Below are 26,783 nucleotides of genomic sequence, written 5' to 3'. Positions count from 1 at the left end.
ATTTCTCAATTCAAATGTATACGTTACCTTGGATTCCTATGACTTTTAATTTGAGAACAAACCTTTAATGCGAGGGTTCATAACTTTCTAAATATCTAATTTTGTATGCTTTAAGTTTTATCTACTATACTGTACTTCTTGCTAGTTCAAAGCTTGTCACTTTAATTCAATATTTCTTGAATTTCATTGTGTTTTAAGTATTTTTTTTTTATTTACCTCTACAATTTCCAAAGATTTACATGTATCAAGATGAGATTGTTATGCATATAGCTCTCATTATAAAATAGAGTTGAAGTATCCTAAGATCAATAAATAGAATCACTTTTTCCTCAGTTATGGGTGGAAAATACACGTCTATAGTGCTTACAGATTGATTTTCTATTAGTTGTTATTCGGCAAATCCAGTAATCCCCAGCCCATTTACAGCACAAGATAAAAATAGCTTCCATTAAGATATCGCCCTATTGAAACAAGTACCGCATCATATCTGGACACAGGACGAGAGCGTCTAGCGTTTAGTGTTACAGCAGAATGGGTATATCCGAACCCAACCCAACCCAACCCAAGATCTGGCCTGATAACTCACAGTAGGTTTGGACCTAAAGCAAATGCAAACATGTCAAAAACATCTACTGAGAAGCTATGAAATGAAATAGCTGGCTCAACAGTTTAATTAATCCACCGAGCTGGGTTATTAAAAAGCTGAGATGCAATACGGTTGAAGCAGGCTACAGATGATGTAATACATGACGTGCTGTTTTGTCACGGTCGTAAAACTTCAATACAGTATATAAGGGTGATTCAGAGTTTGCTTTGAGCAGTTACTGACGCCTCAGCCGGTGCTTGCACTGTTCATCATTTTGTAATATTAAGCTACAGCGCTCACGAGGTCAAATTCACCAGGGACAAAGGTAATGTAAGTTTTTAAAACGTATTTTCTATTCCTATTTCTATCTTATTTTAGTGAATATAAATATAGTGCACTTAAAGCTTTCTTTCTGTAGATATCTTAGTACTTTATTTACAATTTGATTTGAATACCCCGTCATCTGAGGGAGCCATCACTCGACAGGACAGGATAATATGATAAAATGTTTACGTTTCCTGAATGTAACATAGTTTGTTTCGATATTTTACACATGATGTATTTTCAGGAAAGATATTCACGTGTTTTTAATTCACAAATGTTTAATGAAGGAAATGGCTCAGAAGAACTGGCAGCTGTACAACGAGGAATATTGCTTAAAATATAGCACAAGCATAATCAAGTTCAAGAGAAAGAATGCCTTCTGTTCCTCATATTATATCACCATTGTAACTTTGACAAGAAATGTTTAACCAGATAATGTCAAGTGAGACCGAATTCACCACCCAGCAATGAATACATTTTTTACTGTACCTCCATAATAAGGCATTAATAACACGTACGGTAAGAGACAGAATTGAGTTCTAAACTAAAACGTTCAGAAAACAACACGAACATTTGTTGTGAAGCTTCAATCGGTAACTCATTCAAACTCGAGTGTACAGTAGGTCGGCTTCTTTTTATTTTTGTCAAACTTGAAAAATGACGGCAACACTATTTGAATAACTGTACTTGTATAATGTCGTTTATTTCCTTTATTCGTGCGTGTCTATTACTTGTATTTTTGTTACATTTATTAAGTTACATTTATTAAAAAATTACATTTTTTAAAGATTTAAAATATTTGACAAGTACAGTACACAGATCCCTAAGTATATTAAAAGATGTCCGTATAGTCCGAAACAGTGTTTTGGCAAAGAAATTGAGAATGCCTAAGAAGAGACACTAAGGACAAAGTATGAGTATTGTAATCAAATCCTTTGCAGAAAGAAAAAAAGAGACTTTCTGTCTTTATTCCTGATTAAATTTCAGAGGGCAGTTCCACCTATATTAGGAAGCACTGTTTACTTATTTGTCTATGCACTGTATATATTATGATATTAAATATTATTCTGTATTTATTATCAAAGTTTATTATGAACTTTGAAGTAATTTTGATGTATTGCCTACCTCCTTGTTTTATGCTTACAGGATAGGCTTATTTCAGGTGGTTGTGAACACTTTCTGATACTGGATGGATGAACTACAGTACTCATAGATAAAATGTATTTCATGTCTGCTACATGAGTGTTTTCTAATCTGTGGATGATGACATAAAAAACACGTACCATATAGATTACAATGCACGCATGTGCTACAATTACATTACTGCAATGCACGTTAAAGCACCCTCCAAACTAACCAGCTTTCAATTCACAGCTAAAATGTCTGGTGACACTAAAGGAACAATGAACAACTTGGCCACTGAAATTTCAGAAAATGACAAAAATGGAGATATCAGGTAAATGCCTCCTGTATTAGTTTTATACTTTTACCATTCAAGTGTTTAAATGCTACAGTATTACAAGTTATAGGTTTTTTTATTTGCACTATGTATGTATAGTAATAACATGTTCAGGTGGGTAGCTGCGTCAGCATGCGTAGGCTGTAAAGGAACAAGTACTGTAATAGGTTTATTCCTGAAGGGACCTGAAGAAGGCTCCAGGGCCGAAACGTTGTGTTTCTTTCTTCTTTTTTTCAGCATGGAATAAACCTATTACGTGTTCCCTAGTAATAACATGTAGTATTAAGAGAAAAAAACAACACTATGATTAAAATATTTGATCTGTCTTGTCTGCCTCTTAGAATTGAAGAGGTTGTATTTGCTGATAGAATTGATTGATTTACCATTTGACTTACTGTTAATTTGCTGATTTATTCATTATTTGTAGTAAAAGTAAAGAAGAACAAAAAGCCCCCAAGATAGAGATGGTCAGTCCATTAACTCTGGTAAGCATTTTTTATTTTTGTCATTAATACTGTATGTAAAAATATTTTTGTGGATTATTTGGTTGTTTTATCAAATGATTCCATTCCTCTATGTAAGAGCTTGAGGAAGAAAGGAAATGGACTGGTTTAGGGGTGTTTTGATGTGAAGATGTGTGTGTGGGGAAGTTCTCTTATCGTAGGGGTGGACATTTTGAATCAGTTTTGCTCCATTACAGAACAATGTAAAGTAAAAAGTCCCTTCTGTAGTGACTATAAGATTTTGCATTTTGTAATTTTGCATTACATTATTCCTTGGAGTAGGTAATTCTGGAACAGGAAAGAAACACATTTATCAAGCTTTAAATGCTAGTTAAGCAAAATCTTGTATATATTGAATACAAACTAAAAATGCAGCTGGGCTCTGAATTGCAGCAAAACATAACTGCATTTCCCTTTTTATAATATTTCATTCCAAATCACAGCTATCTAATTACATCTTTATTTTAAACACTGTCCCTGAAAAATGAATTATTCTCTCCATATTGTGCCCTTGGAAACACAGAATTTCTTCTGCATGCACTGCGTTCAGGAGCCCATGTAAACTAGCAGGGAAGGAGAACACACAACGCATTGTAGAATTACTCAGGGATTTGCTTAGGGTTGTTTAGCGCTCGTGAAGAACATGCCTAACCCTGTGACGTTCTCTCTCTCTGTCTGGTAGTTCCGTTTTGCTGACGGGACGGATGTTTTGCTCATGTTAATGGGCACGCTCATGGCGATGACCAATGGATCTGTGCTCCCTGCCATGTGTGTTATCTTTGGAGATATGACTGACAGCTTTGTGTCCGATTCCATGGCAAATGTTCCAAGTAAGCGGGAAGGACAACTGTGTCTGCTATTTAGCTGCATTGTATAAACAATGTTCAGATCTTGTGTTGTGTGTACAAACTTCTTTTTGTGCTAAACTAGGAAGAAGGAATTGATCAGTCATGGACAAAACAAAAACCTTGTATATGAAATATTACAGTATCTGTGGGTCACCTAATATTGATCTGTCTTGTGAATTTACTCACAAGCTGAAGGGAACACAAAGTAGAGCCATTTACAGATTTTGAAAATTAAAGGTATTTGAAGACCTCATGCCCCTGTCTCTATAAGATATCTGTCATTAATCCATCTCTCCCAGCAGCCCTCATTTTGCATCTCTGCACTCCCATCGTGGCTCTGTCAGCAACCTAATTGGCTCGCTCCATTAATTCCTGGGCAAAACGACTCTTGTCCAACAGCCAATCAGATTATAGCCAAACAGTGATCCAATCCCTGTGCATAACCAGCAAGCTTGCACTTTTGAGCTCTCCACATGAAATGGTGTCTTTTATAAAACTGTTACATGTTAAAGCAAATAGTCAACTAATTCTGAAACTTCAGAGAAGGAAACAGGTTGATTTAGGGGCAGAAATATCAAATGTCACAATGTATATTAAGAGGCTAAGATAACAAACGCTTATTTTCACAAAATCCTATTGAAAGATAGAAAAATGTTGACGAATTTCCTTATACTGCTGCTGTTGAAGTTGCCTTTTGTGTTCTAAAAACTGCTAGAAGCTAATTTCTAAGTTGATATTCCTTGCTAATTTGTATGCTATCTCATAATTTGTCTGAGAGTGAACTCATGAAGCCTAACTGAAATATTTGTTTATTTTTAACCTTTCAAACATTGTTTCTTAAACCTAGACAGTAACTTCACTCCAGCAACTAATGAAACTTTGGGAGAGCAGTTGACAAGGTACAGATATTTTCTGAAAATTATAAATGTTAGACAATGTATTTGATAAGTATATCAAATTATTTTGTATATTTCATGATTGAGAATCAAGCCGGTCTCTCTTTTCCTGGATTTTATGTGAAAGCTTAGTTTTCAAAAGCCATTTTTTTATTTACAAATAAGGACTAAGAAATGGTCAAGAAAATGAAATCAATTTTTCATACTATATCAATAGCAGGACACAACAGCAAATAACATGGGTAAAAGTTAAAATCCATCGTTGTGATAAATTCAGGTTGCTGCTTGCTTTTCTGTAAAATGTGGATTCGAAAGACATCTTTCCCCTGCTGACAACAGCTGAAACTAATTGAGAGAAGTTAAGACTGTACCTGGAAAGTTAGAAATCAATAAAAAATTACAGATTTAGAGTAAAGCGAGCTAAACAAGATTCTCTTCAGCCTCATTGTCAATCTCGATGTCAGTCAACTACCATGCAGAAAGCTCCTGGTAGCTAACAGAAGCCCTAAATCTGAAATAAATCCCTTCTGTCCCATATTAAGATCTTTTGTTTAACAGGAATGGATCAAATAATTGTAAAATTGATTTTGTGTTTCTTATTACTTGAATTGTGAATTGTGAGCCCATTTTAGCAATGATGCTCGTCTCCTTTTCAGGTACGCAATATACTATTCGGCTCTGGGGGCAGGAGTCCTCCTTGCTGCCTATTTACAGATTGCGTGCTGGACCATCGCTGCAGGACGGCAAGTGAAAAGACTGAGGAAGAGGTTTTTCCATGCGATTGTGCGGCAGGAAATTGGCTGGTTTGACATGAATGAGACTGGCCAGCTGAACACTCGCCTGACTGAGTAAGTGCCTGCCTTGTGATGTTTTTTCTGCACTGGTTAACTGTGTCATTTCACTTCCTGTGGAACATCTAATGAAAGAAACGCGTAACCTCTGAGACTGAGGAAGCGGTGATATTATCATCTAGATAATTCATTCCCATCTGCATATATTTATGTACAAATAATCCGGTGAGTGGGTTGTATGTATGACATAGTAATAAAAATACACTTATCAAGAAACTCTATGCTCTGTACAACACCACACAATACACATAACAGAAGTTTAAAAATAAAGAGAAAATAATTACAGCAAATTGACCTATTAAAACCAAGAGTAAAGCTACGTTATACATCCAAAGCCTAGGTAAACAGATTTTAAAGCATTTTTGAAGCATTGAAGCTTTTTAAGCATTATTCAAAAATATTGACACGGCCTGTTTTAAATGAAAACAATGTCTCTTTGATCTATTGAAACTATTGAAATAATAAAATTTCAGGAAAGACCACAAAACACCAAAGGTCCTGTTGACCTACCACTTAAAAAAATACCAGTTCCAAACTGCATAAAGATGTAAATGTTATTACTCTGCCTGATTTGTTTATATCCCTATTATCCCATATTTCTTCACAGCGATATTTACAAGGTAAATGAAGGAATTGGCGATAAAGTGGCCTTGCTAATTCAGTCAGTCACCACCTTCATAGCAGGGTTCATAGTTGGCTTCATAACAGGCTGGAAGTTGACTTTGGTAATACTGGCAGTCAGTCCACTCCTGGGAATCTCAGCTGCTCTGTTCTCCAAGGTGAGCCATTCAAACGTGTCATTTACCGAACAGCAGAAACAAACATACTTTATTGACTCATTACTACACTGTAGAGGCAGTGGCACATCCTGACTGTGGAGGGGGTTGAGTTGGCCCTATAGCTTCTGGTGGGGTGTTTTCCTTACCTCAAAGCTGTTTGTATGGCTTTTCATCCCCAAGGGTCCCAAAGCGCTTTACATATAGGAGTATCCTACATCATCCACTACTGAGCCTGGGAGACTCCCTACCCAGGTCACGTGTGGGGGTCATCATACACTACAGATCAGGTGGAGATGTGAAAATCCCAATACATTGCATGCATGTGAACACTGCATCCATCAGTCCGTCGTGGTCTGCTTGTGGTTGTGTTTTTCCCTCCTGCAGGACAGTGACATGTCAGCAAGATCTAGGTGGATGTGTTGGTCAGTGAGGTCATTGTATTGAGGGACGAAAACTGCCAAGTCGCAGAGATTCCTCAACCTTCCTCTCATAAATTCAGATCCATTTCATCTGCTTATGCAGAGCATGGCATGACATTTCATGTAAAAGTCAATATGGACTTGTTGTTCTGTGAATGCATAATTTCCCCATATTTTGGTCAAACTGTGTAAAAAGGTGTTGATGTCTAGCAGTGCAACTGTAACGCGTGCTCTGCTGTCCTGACAATACAAACTGGGTTTAGGCTTTGATTAGCATTTAAATATAAGATAGCAGTAAAGTACTGGACTTTTTGTGCCAAAAATCTTTAGTACACTTTTGTTTGAACAACTGTAATGCATGATTCATCTGCTCATGGCAGGACTGGAACTGTAAGAAACCAAGCAGACATTGATAACAAGGAGGGAGAAGACTTTTGTGCTCTTTACACCATTTTAATTTTCCTAAATAATTAGTTAATTAGTACATTAAATTAGCTCATTAAAATCTTAAAAATCAAAGAAGGGAAATAAATGTAAAGCCTAGAGAGAAATTATTATACAGTAAGTAAAACTGAGTAATCTGAGTTCAGTGATGGGGTTTCTTTCAGCATCATGACCAAGGTTTGCAGACAAGCAGGGAATCCGAGTTACTGGAAATTACTGTTTCTGCAGGTCATGACTTCATTTACTTCCAAAGAGCAAACAGCCTACGCCAAAGCAGGAGCAGTGGCAGAGGAGGTGCTGTCAGCCATCAGGACTGTAATAGCCTTTGGTGGACAAAAGAAGGAGATAAACAGGTACGGGTTACTGAAATAACCTCTGTATTGCACTTCTGATGCTTTGTTACAATGGGGAGTAAATTGCACTGTTTGGAAGAACAGTCATGTAATTACTCTTATATATTAGGAAGTCGTATCTCCCTTGTTAGGTTCAGTGCTCAGCTTGTTTTTTCTTTCACCTTGCTTGAAGTCCTTATCCATTATTATCAATGTAAATGTAGCTTCCTTGAAGAAGACTGTATTAAATTGACCTATTTGGTTCTCCAATATTAAACCTTGTAAGGGGCACCAATGTTGAAATGTTTCAGTTTTCCATTTAGAAATAAGCCGGTTATCCCATGGGTTTCTGATTGATCCCATCCCTCATCCACATCAGATTAGCTTTTAACTTGAAAGCCTCAAGCCTCCTATCCTGTGTGCAGGTATCACAAAAATTTAATCGATGCTAAGAATGTTGGGATCAAGAAAGCGATCACTTCCAATATTGCAATGGGCTTCACTTTCCTGATGATCTATCTGTCATACGCCCTGGCATTCTGGTACGGAAGCACTCTGATTCTAGCTGATGAGTACACCATTGGAAAAGTCCTTACGGTGAGTGGGTTGCTTTACTTGAGAACTGTTTTGTAGTAATATTTCAGTATCTCTGGGTAGCAGCACTGGTTATAGAAGAGCTCAAGAGAAAGTGTGGCTTTTCTCAGGCCTGGATCATGTATTTTATTAAGATGTGAATGAGACTAACAAAAAGACCAGTTCAGATTGTATTTATTGTGCTTTTTATTATTGATCCTTTTCCTCTCAGCTTTTGGCACTATCAAGATTCCCAGTAAAAAGAATGTTAATTGTAGTTTCAGTGTTGTCATGGTATAAATGGCAAATTATAAATAAATGAGTCTTTTTACTGTGAGAGAATATCCTGTTTTTTAGGTGAAAACAAGATAATCATGACTACATTAAAACAGTTCATTAGTGTGGTTAGCTAGCTCCCCAACTCTCCTAAAAAGAGTGTATTTTTTTATTATTCTTATTCTACAAGGTGATTCCAGGTAATTTTTACCCATTTTTCCAACTAGAAACAAAAGACTAGGAATTGTCTGATTTGTGTTATGTTGCAAAGAATGCTTGTGAGGGTCCTGCTTTGATGTGAAGGGACATACATGGAGTGAGGAAGTTCAAACCCTTTGATCGCACAAGATTCTATCTAAAAACATACAGCTGCTATGATGCTTCAAGACAAGAGCTGCATCTAGCCAATGTGGGAAGGTCAGCTCTGTCAAGTTCATGAAACACTGTCGGGGAAAATAGCCCGAAGGACACTTGGCAGTGGGAGACTCTTTTGATATTTCGGTTATTGTTCTGCCAGTGAAAACAAATATTTTCAGTAGTTCGGTCAAAGGCAGTGAGGAGTTGTGATTTGAATACTGAGCTTTACTGGGGCAGCTCTCTTGGCTGAGAAAAAAGCAACATCCTGTCTGTAAGGAAGGGACTGTCAGAACCCCCCACCTTTAATACAGTGTTGAGCCAGGGGGTGAAGATGGGGTGAAGTGAGGCTGCAAGTGAGCAGCAAAGCAACAGGAGTGAGAATTAAACATAAACTGGAGGAAAAGGGTGGGGAAAAGGGCTTGACCTCCTCCCATACCTTGATTTTAAACTCCATATTCTATGTACTTTTACCGCAGTCATTTTCCTGTTTTGAGTTCAAATTTCACATCAGGAAGAGAAATTGAGTATCCATATTTTTTTTCTTCAGGTTTTCTTTTCTGTAATCATCGGTGCCTTTGCATTAGGCCAGACGTCACCAAATATCCAAGCATTTGCGAGTGCCCGTGGAGCAGCTCACAAGGTCTTCAGCATCATCGACCACGTGCGTCCCATCCCTTTGCACTTTCGTTTGTTCTAAGCATACTGCACTTCAGAGCTGGGAAACAACCACTCTTATTTATTATGGATCATTTATTCGACTGATGCTTTTGTGCAAAGTGACGTACATTTGCATGAAATTTAAATGAACCAATCTGAGTGAAGGAGCCTTTGGGTTTTATTGTTCTGGTAAAATGCCAGCTGTATAAAAATAGATATTTACTGGGAAGTACCAATAAAGTGGGTGGCATAGTGTAATGGGTAGCCTCTCGACTCATAACTGCAAGGGTAAGGGTTCCAGGCCCTGCTGCAGACACAATTTTTGTACATTGAGTGATGTACCCCAGTTTCTTCAGTCCACCCAGCTGTAGAAATGGGGAACAGCAGGGGTTAAGATAGGATAAGATTGCTTTATTGGCCATATACAATTTCTTGTACCAGGAATTTGTCTTTTCAAATATCTCAACCTGCTCTCCATGAGACACACAGACAGGGAGAGAAGCTTGGGGTCAGAGCGCAGGGTCGGCTATTTATAGGGCACCCCTGGAGCAGTTGGGGTTAAGGGCCTTGCTCAAGGGCCCAACGGAGCAGGATTGCTCTGCCGGCCACAGGATACGGACCAGCAACCTTCCAGCCACAGGCGCAGATCGTTAGACACAGAGCCACAGCACCTCCCTATCCCCACGGTTAGGGCTTGGAATAGACTAGCAACCTATCCAGGAAATCAAAACCACGATGATATCTGTCTCTATAAGTTATTGTGTGTACTGGCCTGGACATTCCCATTTTAACATTTTTAATCCTTATAGATTTATTTTTTAATCGACAGGATTAGATTTGTGATTTTCAAAGATTGTAGTGATTCTCAGTATATTCGTTTCTTTAAAGTGCTGACTGAAATTGAACATCATCCTAAAAATTCCTAGCAGACTTCCTTTTCGTGTATATGGAGAGGGAGCCCCTCCAGTGGTGCATTTTGTCTTTTGGAGACTGAAGTACTCAGGAAAGCCCACAAACAAAAGGTCTTTTAAAGACTAAAGCAAACTAAATAAGCTAAAACTAAACATAACTTCAAGGAACACAAACCCAACACCAGAACTTTCCTTAAAGAAAATAATCCACTAGATGAGAGATTTTCCGGTCATTGTTAAAAAAAAGGGAATTATTTTGCTTGTATTTGAGATCAGGGTTTATATGAACTCGTTTAAGCCTAAAGTCACATCACCGTACATTCTTATACAATGTGTTTTTTTAATTAGTCTTTTGTCAAATAACCAAAAATACAATAATAGTAATTGTCTTCCCAAATAACAAACATGTTTCAAGCATTTTTATATCAAACTCCCATTAACCTCAAAGTGTTTGTGTACTTCCTGCTTTTGTCATTTCAGCAATGTAAGAAACCGTAGCCATAATGAGGAAAGTGTGAAAATCAAGCAGGTTTCTCCTTTGTTACGATAAAATCTGCTACTATTTTTTCTAAAAGTGTGAAAATCACTGGAAATTGAATTTATTGTTGAGTCTTACTATCCCCCAGGTAATTTTGCTGGAATCTTTTATTAAATAAGCAAATCATGCTTCAGAATTACTAAAGTGTTTTCATCTATGTTCCCAGGACCCAAAAATCGATAGCTTTTCAGGTGAAGGCTACAAACCAGATACAATCAAGGGGAATATTGAATTCCACAACATACATTTCAGCTATCCCTCACGTCCACGTGTTAAAGTAAGTGTTACTTCCTTCCGTCCACCTATTGTACGTACATGTCCAATAATCAAGACATAGCTCGGACTGCCTCTTGCTGGAATTATGAAGGTAATATTACAAAGTTCTACACAGAAAATAGAGGAAAATGTCACTGCTGGGAAAGGGTTTAGAATTATTTTTCTGTGAGGGTGTGAGATCATTCATTCTGCTTATATCACAGAGGGCTGCCTTGCACAAACAGCAGGGAGATCTCCTGCAAATACAGGCACAAGGCCGCCTCCTCTGTGCTCTCGCATCTGTCGGCTGCAGCCTGACCTGCGCTGTTCGGCTCTTTTGCAGGTATTGAAAGGCATGAACCTGCGAGTGGGCAGCGGGCAGACTATAGCTCTTGTTGGCAGCAGTGGCTGTGGCAAGAGCACCACTGTGCAGCTCCTGCAGAGGTTCTACGACCCTGAAGAGGGAGTGGTAAGTGCATCAAGCGGGCTCCGCAGGGCAAGACCCTGTGGCTAACAGAGAAGACAATCACACCTCGATCATGGTCCCAAACTCCATTCTCTTACACAGGTCACAAAGGCCAAAGCTGTCTACATTTAAACCTGCTGCAGTTTACATCTGCAAGGCATGATACATGTAATGATGGATCTTACACAAAGTCAAACAAAGGAAACGAATGTACAGTACTAATGTACAGAACATGCCTGGACAATCCATGGTATTTGATATCTTGAAACAGTGGTCTTTCGAGATGGAGTTTCTTGGTGAATCCTTGGTATTCATCATAGCATTTTAATTGATAAACACAAAGTTAAATGTTTAATATGGAAAATACAAAGTTTAATTCCTAACATGCTTGTGCATTGTTCACTCCGAGAAAGTGTCGAAGCTCTGTTAATTAAAACTGAGTTGCATGTATGTTTTGCCAGTCACAGTCTTTTCCAATTGACATCTAAATCCTATACGAACAGAAGTGTTGGCAATACAAGGGTAATCATTGTGTGGAAGTGAGAGGTGCAGAACACCTGTAGAATGAGGCACAGCTGGTCTGACTGAGTAATTATGCCAGCAGCCATATCACCCTGCAACTCACAACTGGCAACCCACTGAAGCTAAGCAGGTGTGAGCCTGGTCAGTACCTGGATGGGAGACCTCCTGGGAAAAACTAAGGTTGCTGCTGGAAGAGGTGTTAGTGGGGCCAGTGGGGGGCGCTCACCCTGCAGTCCATGTGGGTCCTAATGCCCCAGTATAGTGACGGGGACACTATACTGTAAACAGGCGCCGTCCTTCGGATGAGACGTAAAACCGAGGTCCTGACTCTCTGTGGTCATTAAAAATCCCAGGGCGCTTCTCGAAAAGAGTAGGGGTGTAACCCCGGTGTCCTGGCCAAATTTCCAATTGGCCCTTACTAATCATGGCCTCCTAATAATCCCCCTCTATGGATTGGCTACATTACTCTGCTCTCCTCCCCACTGATAGCTGATGTGTGGTGAGCGTTCTGGCGCACTATGGCTGCCGTCGCATCATCCAGGTGGATGCTGCACATTGGTGGTGGTGGAGGGGAGTCCCCATTACCTGTAAAGCGCTTTGAGTGGAGTGTCCAGAAAAGCGCTATATAAGTGTAAGCAATTATTATTATTATTATTATAATTAGCATACAGATGTAGTGGAATTAGCACTCTCCCAGACCCATCTCTCACTACCTCGCAGTTTGTTTTTTAACCAGTAGTTAAAAACAAGTTTGACAGTTTGAGTGGAAGATCTATGCTGCAGCTCTGCTGGTGTTAGAGTGAGGAAACATGCTCTTGCACAGCACCCAAGAAACTGAAGGTCCACTGACAAGGCTCACTTCAGTTGATTTTTTTATGTGAGGATCCTGTCATATACTATAATACAGCACATTGCAGCATTCTACAGATACTTTCCAGCTGTTAAACTGAAATAAGAAGGAGAAGCAGAGATAACCACAGGTCATAATAAAGTGTTCAAACTCCAGAAAGACCAGACGAGTTAGCTCACTCTCTCTACCATTTCTTCTAACCACAAATCGGCACACTCAATGTTATGCTTTGTAAACAGGTAACGATTGATGGACAAGACATCCGATCCCTGAATGTCCGAAGCCTCAGGGAATTTATCGGAGTTGTGAGTCAAGAGCCAGTTCTTTTTGCGACCACCATCGCGGAAAACATTCGATACGGAAGAGAGGACGTGACCCAGGAGGAGATCCAAACTGCTGCCAAGGAAGCTAATGCTTACAATTTCATCATGGACCTCCCAAATGTAAGTGTGTTTACACACTGAGAAAAAAGGAGTCTCTAAGAATAAAGACTCATTCTGGAATGGTATCTAACTGTATTTGCTTTTCCTTCAGACTGAGGTTTTGAAAACTCTGAAAACTCAAAGCTTACAGCATATCATATATCATAAAGCACAAAAAACTAATAATTTTCAAATTGTTTCCTAAATTAAACAAAAGATAGTGTCACTCACCTTAGTTTTCATTAAAACATTATCATACTCATTGCTAGCTTTAATCAATTCCAAACAAGAAGAACTATGATAACTATGAAAAGAACTATGATAAGAGTTAAGGTGAATTTTACCAAACAAATCCTCCTTTGAACCCCTTTGTGTCCAGCAGTATGTGACCATGCCTGCATAAATAAAAAAAATACCTCTTTCTCTGTGCAGAAATTTGAAACCCTGGTTGGTGACAGAGGCACTCAGCTCAGTGGAGGACAGAAGCAGAGAATTGCTATTGCCCGCGCTCTGGTCCGCAATCCGAAGATTCTCCTTTTGGATGAAGCCACATCAGCCCTGGATGCAGAGAGTGAGACAATCGTACAGGCAGCTTTGGATAAGGTAATCAGGCCACGCAGAGAGATTCTTCACATGCAGAGAACGCATATGATAATGCTGGTTTATGTGTGATCAACAAGCTTGTGAAAGCCTTCTGAACAATTATGGTTGAACATCATGATCAGCAGAGGCTAATTAACTGTGATTAATGTGGCAGCAGTTCTGTTCATTTCTTAGCTAAGCCTGGAGTCAGGTTTAGAAGTCTGCTTCTTAAAATAAAATATTCTAAACATTAACCACCGGACTTCAGAAAAAGAAGTTGTGATTAAGACTTTTTTTCTCTATTACATATTGCAGTATTCTGTGAAACAAAATGATCAGGCACATGTGCCCGACTAGGGGTCATTTCCTTTAACCAATGGCTGAACCCCTTCAGAAGAACAAAGAAAGTCCACTGAGATTCTACATTATCTCCTCACTGTATTGCTGGGATGGCAGCACGTCTGGACCTCATGACAATGCAAACGCTCTTTCCTCTCGTTTCTTGCAGGTGAGACTGGGACGGACAACGATAATAGTGGCCCATCGGCTGTCAACAATTCGCAATGCAGATATCATTGCCGGCTTTGAGAATGGAGTGATCGTAGAGCAGGGCTCACACAAGGAGCTGATGGACAGAAAAGGGGTGTACCACTCACTTGTCACTATGCAAGTAAGTACAGACATGGTTAGAGAACGTGTCAAAAATGAATGTGTGTGAGAGATATATTGTACTGTGATATATGTTATCACAGCAGATGCATGTTAGTCACTACTTACAACTGCTTGACTTTGAATAAATAAAACACAGAGGCTACATTGTTTTTCCTTCAGAAGGATGTTTTTATATGTAAACGTTATAAATAAACAACAGGGGACATGGCCAGTGAAAACTCCAAGTTTACATCATATCATATATTATAAAGCATAAAAAATAATCATTAAGGCTTTAACATTCTCATTGCTAGTTTAAATAAAATCCAAACAAGAACAATGATAATAGTTTAGGCTAATAAAAATGCTCTTTTTTAATTAAAAAAAAACTTTTGTAAAGGTTAATAACTGCTGGGAAACCCTGGTAGTAAATGCTAAAGGAATGCTTCCTTTGATAGCAGCCTTATGAGTCTTATAGAAGCAAGCATTCACCTTGATTCTGCAATCTTAGGTCACTGCTCACTGATAATGGACTAGTCAGCCTCTTTACAGGTGGCAAAAACCCAGATTCAGAGTTGAAAGGCTTTTTCTACTGTCTGAACTTTCAAGGCCACAAAGGGCTGATTAACTCATTTACTAATATAGCTTTAAGATATGCCAGCATGAAGGAGTCTTTGCATAAAAAATGTGCTCTAACTTCTCTTTATTTTAAACTTTTGAACTTAAAAGTGTTTGATTGGCCCCTGGCGCTTTTGGCTCTGTCACAATTAAACTGAACTCTCTGATTTTCCTTTTAGTCATTCAAGAGCAATGAAGAGGGAGAAGATGCAGCAGAGGAGGAGATAGTTAAAGAGAAGAGTCCATCGTTAGTGTCACTAACAGAAACATCCCTGTTCAGAACAAAATCAGCCAAGATGACCTCCAAAGAAACTGGAGAGGAACAGGAGAGCAAAGATTCTGTAAGACAATCTGCCAAACTTCACCTGTAGATTTAATCTTAAATCATAATATCTCAGGTGTGATCTTCTCTGTACTTCTTAATGGAGTTATTGCTGGTGTTAGAACCACTTCTTTTAATAACTGGAGCGATACATATTTAAAAAATGTGAAATTCTAAATTTAAATGCAATGACAAAAGACAATGCCTGAAATTGAAATTGGCACATTGGGTCAGAACAATTAGTGGGCAGTGCTATTTTGAATGATGAAAATCTAGGTCTGTGCACACAGTCTTATTTTTTATTTTAAAGAAAAACATGGCATCAAACTGAGCATTTCTGTAAATATGCAATTGATTTAAAAAATCTATGGAATGGGTTGTTTTTTTAGTTCATTTCTATTTGCACTTTTTAAAACTTTTTTTAAGATGTTTGGTGCCTGTAGGATTTATTATCATTACATTATGTTGTTTTGTCTTTCCTAGGATGATACTGTCCCAGATGTGTCCTTTTTAAATGTCCTCAGACTCAACTTGCCAGAGTGGCCCTACATTGTTGTAGGTATCCTCTGTGCTATTGTCAATGGAGGGCTTCAGCCAGCTTTTGCTGTTATTTTTTCCAAAATCATTGCGGTAAGTTCAAGTCATATTCGTTAAGTAATATATAAGGTAACTGATGTTCAAGAGCTGCTCAGCCATTCTTTCCAAATTCAAGTGTTTCTGACAATAGTGCAGATACTGTTTCATTAGCACACTTTAAAAACACCATAAAAGCACTTACCAACCAGATCAGTGGCACTATCTAATCAAACTGAATGAATAAACATGATAAAGATTTATTTCTATCAAGAAAAATGATGTAATCTTCTTTTAAACAAAAATGTCATCTTCTTTTAGGTGTTTGCTGAAGTTAACGAGGAGGTCATCAGAGAGAGATCCACGCTGTTCTGCTTGATGTTTGTTGTAATAGGAGTGGTATCGTTTTTCACCTTGTTTTTTCAGGTAAGTTCTCAATGTTTTCGTAAAGATGTATTCTGTACTACAACAAATAGGGAGCAGCTGATTAGACAGTTTTCTCTGTCAAGCATTATCTCTATTTTGATTTATACTGACTTCATATTCAGCATTGAATGGCACAAAGCATGAACTGCAGAGACCTCATTAATCAATTTAATACTGTATACAATCTGAATATCTGAATATAAAGTTCTTTTGGAAATTCCATGTTTAGGATTTGGGAAGAGAAACTGGTGAGGACTTCATTATTCAGGGACTCTGTAAATTATTGTGGGATGAAGGTGCCTGAAGAGATTCTTCAAAAGACCTTAGTACTTACTGTACACATGACACTGGGAAATAATTGAAAATCTGTGACACTGTGTATCAGGGTCACTCTTTGTAATAACAAAACAACAACTAAGTCAGATATGTTCAGTCAGGTTCTTTGTATCTTTTAACATTTTATGGTTACTGTTATTTTTAAATTGTGTAGAAAAGACGTGATTTTATGCGGCAACGATGTTTCAACTCACGAGATTCAGTCAATAATTTATGGAAGAAACCCAATATTTGAAATGTATTTGAGCCTAAACAACTATATAAAAGTTAGAACTTTAACTTTCCTCATTTGGAACTACGTAGCAAAAAAAGAAGCTAGCAAAAATAGCATGAATAGTTGGAGTAGAATCTGGTTATCAGCATTACAGATACGACTCTATTGCGGCACAATGCATGAAAAAGACACCTTGCCCCTTAAAAATAATTAAATTGCTAATCTAAGCTTTAGGTGTATTCTATACTGTTTTTTCTGAGTCTTGTTATAGTTGCTGAAAAGTGTCTTCTTCTTCCCAAGGGATACAGTTTTGGAAAAGCTGGAGAAATTCTCACCATGAGGCTGCGATTAATGGCTTTTAAAGCAATGCTGCGACAGGTATAATTTGATTTAAATTATTGGTTGTTTTTCCTTCCTTTAGTAGTTAAAAAAATTGTAAATGTTTTTTTTTCATGAAAAGGGTAATTCCCTGGATATGAATATATTTATTCTTATTACTTTTTGACTATTTGACTTTTTGTTTATTAGTTAGTAGCTAATTAATCTGAGGACCTCATCCAGCTGTTTCTTGAAAAAAAACAGGGTATTGGTTTCGGCAGTATGACTGGGCAGCTTGTTCCATACACATCACAACTTCTTAGGCAAAGAAGTGCCTCCTGTTTTCAGTTTTAAGTGCACTTCCATCAAGCTGGAAGTATAACTTTGGATTAAGAGCTTCTCAAATATTCTTTTAGTGCCTTTTTGTACATGTTACAGTGACAAAGACCACTGATGACTTAAGAATATTTACAGTAGTCATTCGGTAAAGTCTACATAATTCTATGTACCTGTTTCTGTTGGCTGTAAACCCCCGTCTTCTTCAGAGATATAAATTAACCAGAAACATTACATTATGCTGACTGCTTTCTACTAATTTGTAATGAATTGCCCAGCACATACTTTTGCAACTCTTAAACTGAGTGCCTCTTGATAATAAAATGTACTGTAGTCCTTTGAAGTGCATTGATTCATCATCTAGTCATTTTATTACCTTATAGGTACAGTAAGTGCAAATACAGTAGAGAGGTACTGTACAGTAGTACCTCTCCACTCAATTTATTTTTGGAGGGGATACTAGCAAAAGGTGTTTGAAAAGTGAAATTTTCATTGAAACACAATAAACATGTTGGTTATTTCACAGAAGGAAATATAAAGGCAACTGTACAAATGTTGGTTTGAAATAAAAAGTCTCAAATTATCCTTAGTTCTTGTATTAGGCATGTTTAGATAAGAAGTGGTTCTTTTATTTGATTTCAACCTAAAAGACTGAACTATAAATGTGTCCTTACCACAGGATGCACATTATGTGTATTTTTTGGAACCAGCTCTATGATTGCGTAAATACCACTCATTACATACTCATGATAATCCTAAGAATAAATATAATATGTATAATATATATTCATATTCAATATTAGATATTCCAGCAGTCTAATATTGTAATTTAGATATTTCAATATTCTTTCCTAATATTAACAAAGCTTTGGAAAAGATCAAATAATAGAAATAAGCATTAAAGTAGCAAATAACCATGAATGCAGGTTCTATTGTCTTCATACAAATTCAACTGAGTGCGCTCTGACCCACAGAGCATGAGAATCTGTCAGATCTAAGCAGATACTCAAGGTTTTCTGTGACCAAAAGAGAATTTTAAAATCAGTCGGAAAGTTAACAGGCAACCAGAGTAACAAAGCCATAAGTGGAGTTATATGACCCTCGGAATTTGATTTAATCAAGATCGAAGCCGTTGGAAGTTTGTTTTCTGAAATCTGTGCAATCCTTATGTGTTTAAAGATAAAAACGTGGCTAAGGTTTTGTATTCATTATTTTTCTTTCTCCAGGACCTGGGCTGGTTTGATGACTCGAAGAACAGCGTAGGAGCTCTGACCACTAGGCTTGCCACTGATGCTGCTCAAGTGCAGGGTGTAAGTAATATTGAAGTTGTATTGTAGCCTGTACGCTGCCAAGACCATACCATGACATCATCAGTGACGCAATCGATGATGTGACTCATGTGGTTCTTTGTCTCTCGGGATGATGGCTGCAGACAGGATGAATCAAGGTTGCGTGTATAGCCTGCCATCAAGACAAAGTGAAAGGCCAAGAGAAAATGACTGTCATGTAATTCACATTTATGATCGTGCTAACTGCACAAGATTTGTTAGCTAACATATGAACAATTGTTCTTGAGAAATTGTTATTATTCATGTATATGTAATATTTATTGTTCATGTGTACTATAGAGATCATGCATGCAATTTTTTGGCACAACTGATAAATTCTTCTTATTGTGGCATATACTTAGCAATTCCTGGTGCCAGACTATTAACGTACACCAGGAAAGTACCTGAACTCAACTGGTCTTTTTCCAGATACTGTACAAGGACTTGAAAGAATCTGAGACTTTTGCTACATGTTTGTAAATGGGAATTAAGTGACGCTCTTATGATTTTTTGCCTCAGAGCAGAAAGCTTTAGAGCTAATCATAATCGTATAGTAAGGGATGAATGTATTGTGCTTCGGGTTTTCCATTTCATTTAAAAGTTGTGGCAGTAAGATGATTTTGTCATGACAGGCGACGGGAGTGCGAATGGCCACCCTTGCCCAGAACGTTGCCAATCTGGGCACTTCTGTCATCATTGCGTTTGTGTACGGCTGGCAGCTCACACTGCTGATCCTGGCGATTGTGCCGCTGATGGTGATAGCCGGAACTATAGAAATAAAGATGCTGGCTGGGCATGCTGCAAAGGACAAGAAGGAACTGGAGGCTGCTGGGAAGGTGAGCCTTACAGTACTTAACAGACTCGGCTTAATACAGGGGTTTTAGAATTGTACTCAGAGGTCAACTGTTCTATAGTAATTCCTCTTATTTGTGTATAGTAAGTCCTCTTACTGTATAGCAGGATAATACATTTGTGCTTTAATATATTGTCCTGCTGCCTTGGTAATCTTCAGAGATAGTCCACGCGTGATCATCTTTAAAGTATATAATACTATACAAGGGTGCCATGGTGCCGCAGTGGGTAGCATTGCTGCCTGGCAGTGCCGGGGCCCTGGAGTTCAGTTCTGGACCTGGGGTGTTATCTGTGTGGAGTTTGTATGTTCTCCTGATGGGATTCCTCTGGGAGCTCTGGTTTCCTCCTACAATCCAAAAACATACTGGCAGGTCAATTGGCTTCTGGAAACATTGGCCCTGGTGTGACTGTGTGCCCTGCGAAGGACTGGCCTCCCTCTCAGGGTGTACCCTTGCTTGCTGGGATAGGCTCCATTTCCCCCGCGCCCCTAGAGTTAGAAAATGGATGGATGGATTTGTGTTTCATTGTTGTCTCTGACAGATTGCCACAGAAGCTATAGAAAACATCCGAACAGTGGTTTCACTAACAAGAGAAAGGAAGTTTGAGGCTCTCTACCAGGAAAACCTGATGGTGCCATACAGGTACTGTACATATATAGTTCTAACAAAAGACTTTAGAGCTACTGTTTGTAATTACGTTTATGACATAATATCATACATCAAAACACTATTATAAGTCAAAACACCTAATATGATCTGTTTACTAAAATACTTTTTATTTTATTTTTAGGAATGCTAAAAAGAAGGCTCACATCTATGGACTAACCTACGCATTTTCTCAAGCTGTTATTTACTTTGCGTATGCTGGCTGCTTCCGGTTTGGAGCTTTCTTAATAGAAAATGAAAACATGACTTTTGAAAACGTTTTCCTGTAAGTATTAACAGTAATACTGGTTAGATACACATTTCCTGCTCATTTCTGTAGGTTCAGCTATGAGCATTTATATATAATCATATATAAAATTATAGTATTATAATATATATATATGAATGTCACCATCTTACGTAACAGAAGGCAGGAAATATTGAAATTAAAAGAATAATTCTGTTTTAAGTTCAAGTATATTGTTCAAGGACACGGGTTCAAGGTAGTAAATTTGAAAACATTTGGATGTAGAAAGCATGCAAGGTGATAAATGTGTTTCTAGAGAAGGACATATTTTGAGGATCTCTGGATTTTTGGTAGCAAGTCAACATAGTGTGATGAGAATAGGTCTAATAAAACATCTTGCTCAGTACAATAATGGTTAATAATTAAAATCTCTTTTGTCGACATCAGCTATCTTAGTAAAACTATACTATGGCTGTGGCTTCACTGTCATTGGAGTTTGTAGTCTTTGTAGATAGAAATGTCGGAGCAAAGGTTCAGAATCTCACCATGTAAAAAGTTAATCATTAGACCAAGAGAGACCATGCAGACCATAACTACAGAGAGAACAAATATACTTAGGATAAAAGCAATATGCTGACTGTCATGAGCAGTATCACAGTGAGACGTAAAAGGTCTTGTCGAAATGCACAGTAAAAAAAATTTCAGCTGTAAGTCAAATGTTTATCTTCAAAGATGACATGTGTCAGGTTTTGACTCAAGTGCTATAAATTCTCTTCGAGCAACTTCAAAATGTTTCTTCTGATATACCCCTTAACTCAAGTTGCATTTTTACTCTAAAAGTGGAGAACGTACTGTACAGTACGTTTGTCATCAAAGACAGGAAAAACACTGTTTGTTGTTCCCATTGCTGTCAAAGCCCCTACAGCATTGCCACTGTGAATCAAAACTCTGGGGTGACAGCACACAGAGGCCAGGGCTGTGAAGTCATGGCAAGATCAGGCCAACAGAAATTTCTGTTCTGCGTTCCACTGAGTAGAGGATGTCATTTTGTACCGTAGCAAGTCGACAGTGAGAGCAGAGTCTGTAGATGATTGAGTGTTGCATTGCCGATTTAGAAACCCAACACTGCCAGTCAACACGGTGTTTGCCTTTTCAGTGTCGTTTCGGCTGTTTTGTACGGGGCGCTGGCGTTGGGGGAAGCCAACTCATTTGCCCCCAACTACGCCAAGGCCAAGACATCAGCCGCTCATCTCTTCCAGCTGCTGAACCTAGTTCCCGTCATCGACAACGACTGTGAGGACGGAGAGAAGCTGGTAGGCCGAGTTCATGTGGAAGACACAGAGTGCGGGGCAGTGCTGGGGATGTTGATGCCTAGCTCAGACCTTGCACTGCTCATATAAATAAACAGAGGCATGGATGGGCACTATTTGTCAGCTGCTTTTAAAATGAGCTAATTGAATTGAACCTCTTCTGAAGTGCAATCGACAGGCAGCTTGTATTTCACAGCTCTTCCCTGATGCAGCATTACACTGACATGGCCCCATTCCTCATTCTTCTATTGATCCTGGGAAAAGAGCGGAGCTGATGTGACAACTGGCCTTGCTTTTTAAATAGGGGGCAGGGCTCCAGTCCTGAAATAGCAAATCCCTTCAGGAAAGCACGCTTTTTAAGAGGTGCCTTTATTGTGCTTAGAATAATGACACCTTCAATTGCAATTGCTCACAATTGTCCTGAGAAATGAAAAGAGGTGCAGAATGCCGTCATGCTGAACTTTGCATGATGATGATGATAATAATTCCTTATGCTTATTTATATAGCGCTTTTCTGGACACTCCACTCAAAGCGCTTTACAGGTAATGGGGACTCTCCTCCATCACCACCAGTGTGCAGCCCCACCTGGATGATGGGACGGCAGCCATAGTGCATCAGTACGCTTCCCACACACCAGCTCTCAGTGGGGAGGAGAACAGAGTGATGAAGCCAGTTCAGAGATGGCGATTATTAGGAGGCCACGATTGGTAATGGCCAATGGGAAATTTGGCCAGGATGCTGGGGTAACCCCCTACTCTTTTCGAATGCCCTGGGACTTTTAATGACCATGAAGAATCAGGACCTCGGTCTTATGTCTCATCTGAAGGACGGCACCTTTTTTACAGCCTAGTATACCCGTCACTATAGTGGGGCATTAGGACCCACACAGACCGCAGGGTGAGCGCCTCCTACTGGCCCCACTAACACCTCTCCAAGTAGCAACCTTAGTTTTTCCCAGGAGGTCTCCCCTCCAGGTACTGCGTGTCCTGCCGTGAGTTGCAGGGTGACGTAGCTGCCGGCAGTTATCTTTCGAACACGTCTGAACGCAGACCCCTCTTTTGGCCCCCCCAGGGCGGATTCGATGGGAGCGTGGCGTTCGAAGAGGTGCACTTCAACTACCCGTCCCGGCCCGCGGTGCAGGTCCTTCGGGGCCTCAGCCTGCAGGTGAAGAAGGGGCAGACCCTGGCGCTGGTGGGCAGCAGTGGCTGTGGCAAGAGCACCACCATTCAGCTGCTGGAGCGCTTCTACGACCCTCTGCGGGGCAAAGTGGTGAGAGCGGGAGGGGTTGGGCCGTCGCCGAGACCCCACACACACCCCCCACGCTCAGAACGCGAGCTGCTCTGCTCACTCCCCTGTGTGACTGCGCCGCTGAAATCTGTCCTCCCCTCCTGGGCCTTTCCACAGTCGGGAGGGCCGATTTTAAATGAACAACTGTAACTTTTTTAATCCCTCTCCATAAAGGAAGACAAAACAGACCGAATTCCTTAATGTAGTATACAGTACCGATACTTTACGGAAGGATGGTCTCAGCTGACAAAATTAATATGAAACGCTATCCTTACCCTTCTGCAAATGACTGAATATCACAGCCATTGCACTAGAAGGCCCCATAGACAAACCTGGATTCTTAGACTCAAGATTAATTAATATTAAGATCTACTAAGTAAAATGTTCACCATTTATCCCAGTACAACAGTAAGATATTGAGGACAAACCTCAATAATATTTTTTAAGGGCAAAAAAGGAAACAATACTTGTCTTATGCAAATTAAACATTTAATTATCAAATTGTGCATGTTAATTTTCCTCAAATTTAGTTTTTTGGTAATGTGTCCCTGATGTGAACTGACTTTTGTGTTCTGTATAAATCCAGAATAACCCGTGTTTTCACTCTTGGCATCTTTCCTAGATATCTGTTTAAAGTTCTCCAGCAAGCTGGTTAATGTTAAACAGAGTATCATCTTAGATCTGCATGGCAGAGTTCATCACACAATAAAAGTAGTGTGAACAAAGGTTCTCATTCAATAAATATTGCAAGCTGTATTGTGCAGAATGTCATTCTTATAGGTGAAGGGTTTACTGCACTCTTGAAGCTCAATACTGTAATGCACTGGAGAGGTGGTCATATGGGAAATGAGATGACTGATCATTTTTCAAAACACTTATACTGTATACATTTCTGGAAAATACTGCCTAGACAGACGGTTGATCCAGGCAAAACTCACACAGTACATTTTCCGTAAGAAAAGCCCAGACATACAGTTGAAGCTCACAATGAAAATCATCCAGTGGTGTAAGAATAATATTTCAGGATTGATCTGAATTAATCAACCTTAATTGCTCTTAAGGGAGTTTGTCTTGCACATCAAGAGCTCTAAAAACATACAACATACATGACAATAATACATGACGATAAAACAGCAGTTCAATACCATGATACAAAACAACATTTAACAAAAGTGCTCCATCAGAACAGTTAGCTACTGCCCAATTAAATGATCAAGGTGGCCTCCTATTATTGCATTCTACCTGGCAAAGGGAGAGTAATGTCCAAATCTAACCTAGAAGTCAAATCCTTCCTTCTTGGTCTCTGTTTTAGATACTGGACAAACATGACGTGAAAGATCTCAGCATCCACTGGCTGAGGGCTCAGATGGGCATCGTCTCCCAGGAGCCCGTGCTGTTTGACTGCAGCATTGCCGAAAACATCGCCTACGGGGACAACAGCAGGGAGGTGAAAATGGAGGAGATTGTACAAGCAGCGAAAGCAGCCAACATTCACAGCTTCATTGAAGGCCTGCCTGATGTAAGTGTACTGACTAGCTCTTGGAAACCCTCAGCATTCGGGTGCAGATCACTGTATACCACCTCAATTACCCCTTGTCAGCATTTGAGATTTACCAGACTAAATCTTAAAACCACGTCTGTTATGTATTCTGGGACCATACCTTTCGAACCTTAAAATGCAGTATGGAATTCGGTTCTTTGTGGAATTTGTTTTTGAGGAAGAGAATGTCGGTTGCCTTAATTCCTCAAACAGATCAGCGAAGATGGCACTTTTTGTTTTTTAGAAATACAACACCTCAGCTGGTGACAAAGGGGCACAGCTCTCCGGAGGACAGAAACAGCGCGTAGCAATTGCCAGAGCTATGGTCCGAAACCCTAAAATCCTGCTTTTAGATGAAGCTACATCAGCATTGGACACCGAGAGTGAGAAGGTACACATTCTAGCTTTTTAAGTGTTTTTCAGTTTAAAATATTTTGTTAGGTTGGATAGAATAATCAGAATATCATCTGTATTGATTCTGCAATGCTCAAAAAATTAACTATATGGTGATACAGCTGTCAATGTTTTAAGCTTTTTATAATTTATAATTTTAATTATGTTAACCATGTGTTCGTGCAATCCAAAAATTGACCATCACTCCTTGATGACTTAAATAAGAGAGTGAAGGCAATTCAAGATTAATGACGTCTACTAATGGCCTCCTAATAATACTGCATTGGCTCCTGCTGTTCTTCCCCAACAGATTGTGCAGGAGGCTCTTGACAAAGCCAGGGAAGGAAGGACCTGCATTGTCGTAGCTCACCGGCTCTCCACCATCCAGAACGCAGACAGAATCGCTGTGTTACAGAACGGCCAGGTAGTGGAGCAGGGGACACACCAGCAACTCCTGGCCAAGAAGGGTGTCTACTACTCACTGGTCACAGCGCAGATAGGACACACCTAGGAATGACCAACATGCGATAATAGGATATTGGCTCCTGCCATGGCAGTACAACCATGCATTTAAAGGGACTGAGATGTTGAGACGATGAAGAAGAAGATAGTAGAAGAGGGACACATGAGTTGAGTATTTACTCGAACACCAGGCCATGCTAGGGTTCAGCTGTTCTCAGCCCAGTCTGGGGGAAGAAAGATTGATGCTCGTCAGGCACAAGGTGAACCTCAGGGAAGGAAACCTGTGCACATGGATTTAGGTCCATTCACAGATACACTGTAAAGTGCAACTATCTTATCTTATTCATGAACTATACTCAACAAAGTCTGTAGCGTCTCTGAACTTTCTGCCTCAGAGAGGAAGAGAAAATGTCACCCACACTTCTCCGACCTCATCTGCGGCCTTCCCGCTCAATGTTTAATCCTGTTCAGTACCTGGTTTCTGCCTGGGGCCCCGCAAGATGTTATCCATTGAGACTAATTAGACAACTACTGTAAATACATTATTTCATATCTAGTCTTTCCATATGAACAATACTTATGGCCTAGGGTCCTAATCACAACTCTGAAATCAGAATACATTGGAATATTCAGTGTGCAAGTTTCATTTCATGGTTTTCGGTTCTTATATGTTCACATAACCTTAATGACATGATTATTAAGTTAAGTGTTTTACACCAGTCAAGTTCGACCTCTCTTAGTTAACCCAACATTTGCTGTTTAAAAAATGCAGTATATAGTGTGGGAGAATAGTAATATTATTGCTGTGTTTTTTCTACATAGTAAACCATAAACTGGCCAAAGTTGCCTTAAATCTAAATGTGGAAGATATTATATATATAATTATAATTCAAATGCAATTTGTAATGCAACTGGAAATAATTATACAAATCTCAGCATTTTTTACATGATTTTTGTACCATTTGGTGCTAGACTGACGTACAGGACATGTTTGCTTTTATTCTAAGAATGTTTAAGTATTCCTCTTCTTCTATGATGTACTTTCAATTCTAAATAAACAATTTAAAATAAGTTG

At 39.1% G+C, this 26,783-nt stretch overlaps 1 protein-coding gene across 3 annotated transcripts; it reads left to right on the top strand.

Annotated features, from left to right (window-relative positions):
- Positions 1-830: 830 nt before the first annotated feature.
- Positions 831-26,779, top strand: abcb4 (ATP-binding cassette, sub-family B (MDR/TAP), member 4). 3 transcript variants are annotated; one of them, XM_015358074.2, is made up of 28 exons: positions 831-911; positions 2,285-2,366; positions 2,797-2,854; positions 3,555-3,702; positions 4,568-4,619; positions 5,273-5,464; positions 6,075-6,246; positions 7,338-7,462; positions 7,867-8,038; positions 9,195-9,308; positions 10,920-11,030; positions 11,352-11,477; positions 13,086-13,289; positions 13,701-13,871; positions 14,359-14,520; positions 15,299-15,460; positions 15,925-16,071; positions 16,336-16,440; positions 17,291-17,368; positions 18,871-18,954; positions 19,605-19,808; positions 20,365-20,465; positions 20,614-20,754; positions 21,872-22,028; positions 23,098-23,295; positions 24,626-24,832; positions 25,098-25,244; positions 25,557-26,779. In XM_015358074.2, the coding sequence occupies exons 2-28, from the start codon at positions 2,290-2,292 to the stop codon at positions 25,755-25,757; spliced, it is 3,816 nt and encodes a 1,271-aa protein (XP_015213560.2). In that variant the 5' UTR covers positions 831-911; positions 2,285-2,289; the 3' UTR covers positions 25,758-26,779. The 3 variants fall into 3 exon arrangements, with proteins under 3 accessions (XP_015213560.2, XP_015213561.2, XP_069050892.1); XM_015358075.2 differs by having other exon boundaries at positions 831-916; XM_069194791.1 differs by lacking the exons at positions 23,098-23,295; positions 24,626-24,832; positions 25,098-25,244; positions 25,557-26,779 and adding an exon at positions 22,533-23,089.
- The last annotated feature ends 4 nt before the right edge of the window (positions 26,780-26,783 follow it).

This window comes from Lepisosteus oculatus, chromosome 10 (assembly GCF_040954835.1).
Source record: "Lepisosteus oculatus isolate fLepOcu1 chromosome 10, fLepOcu1.hap2, whole genome shotgun sequence".
In the NCBI taxonomy this organism is placed as follows: Eukaryota; Metazoa; Chordata; class Actinopteri; order Semionotiformes; family Lepisosteidae; genus Lepisosteus; species Lepisosteus oculatus.
This window is presented reverse-complemented; position numbering and strand designations above follow the sequence as displayed.

Bases quoted from the DNA above. Each gene is read 5' to 3' on its own strand.
- abcb4 (XM_015358074.2), top strand. From the start codon at position 2,290: ATGTCTGGTGACACTAAAGGAACAATGAACAACTTGGCCACTGAAATT. The intron at 11,478-13,085 runs GTAAGTGCATCA...CTTTGTAAACAG, and splicing joins ACGACCCTGAAGAGGGAGTG to GTAACGATTGATGGACAAGA. The intron at 13,872-14,358 runs GTAATCAGGCCA...CGTTTCTTGCAG, and splicing joins TACAGGCAGCTTTGGATAAG to GTGAGACTGGGACGGACAAC.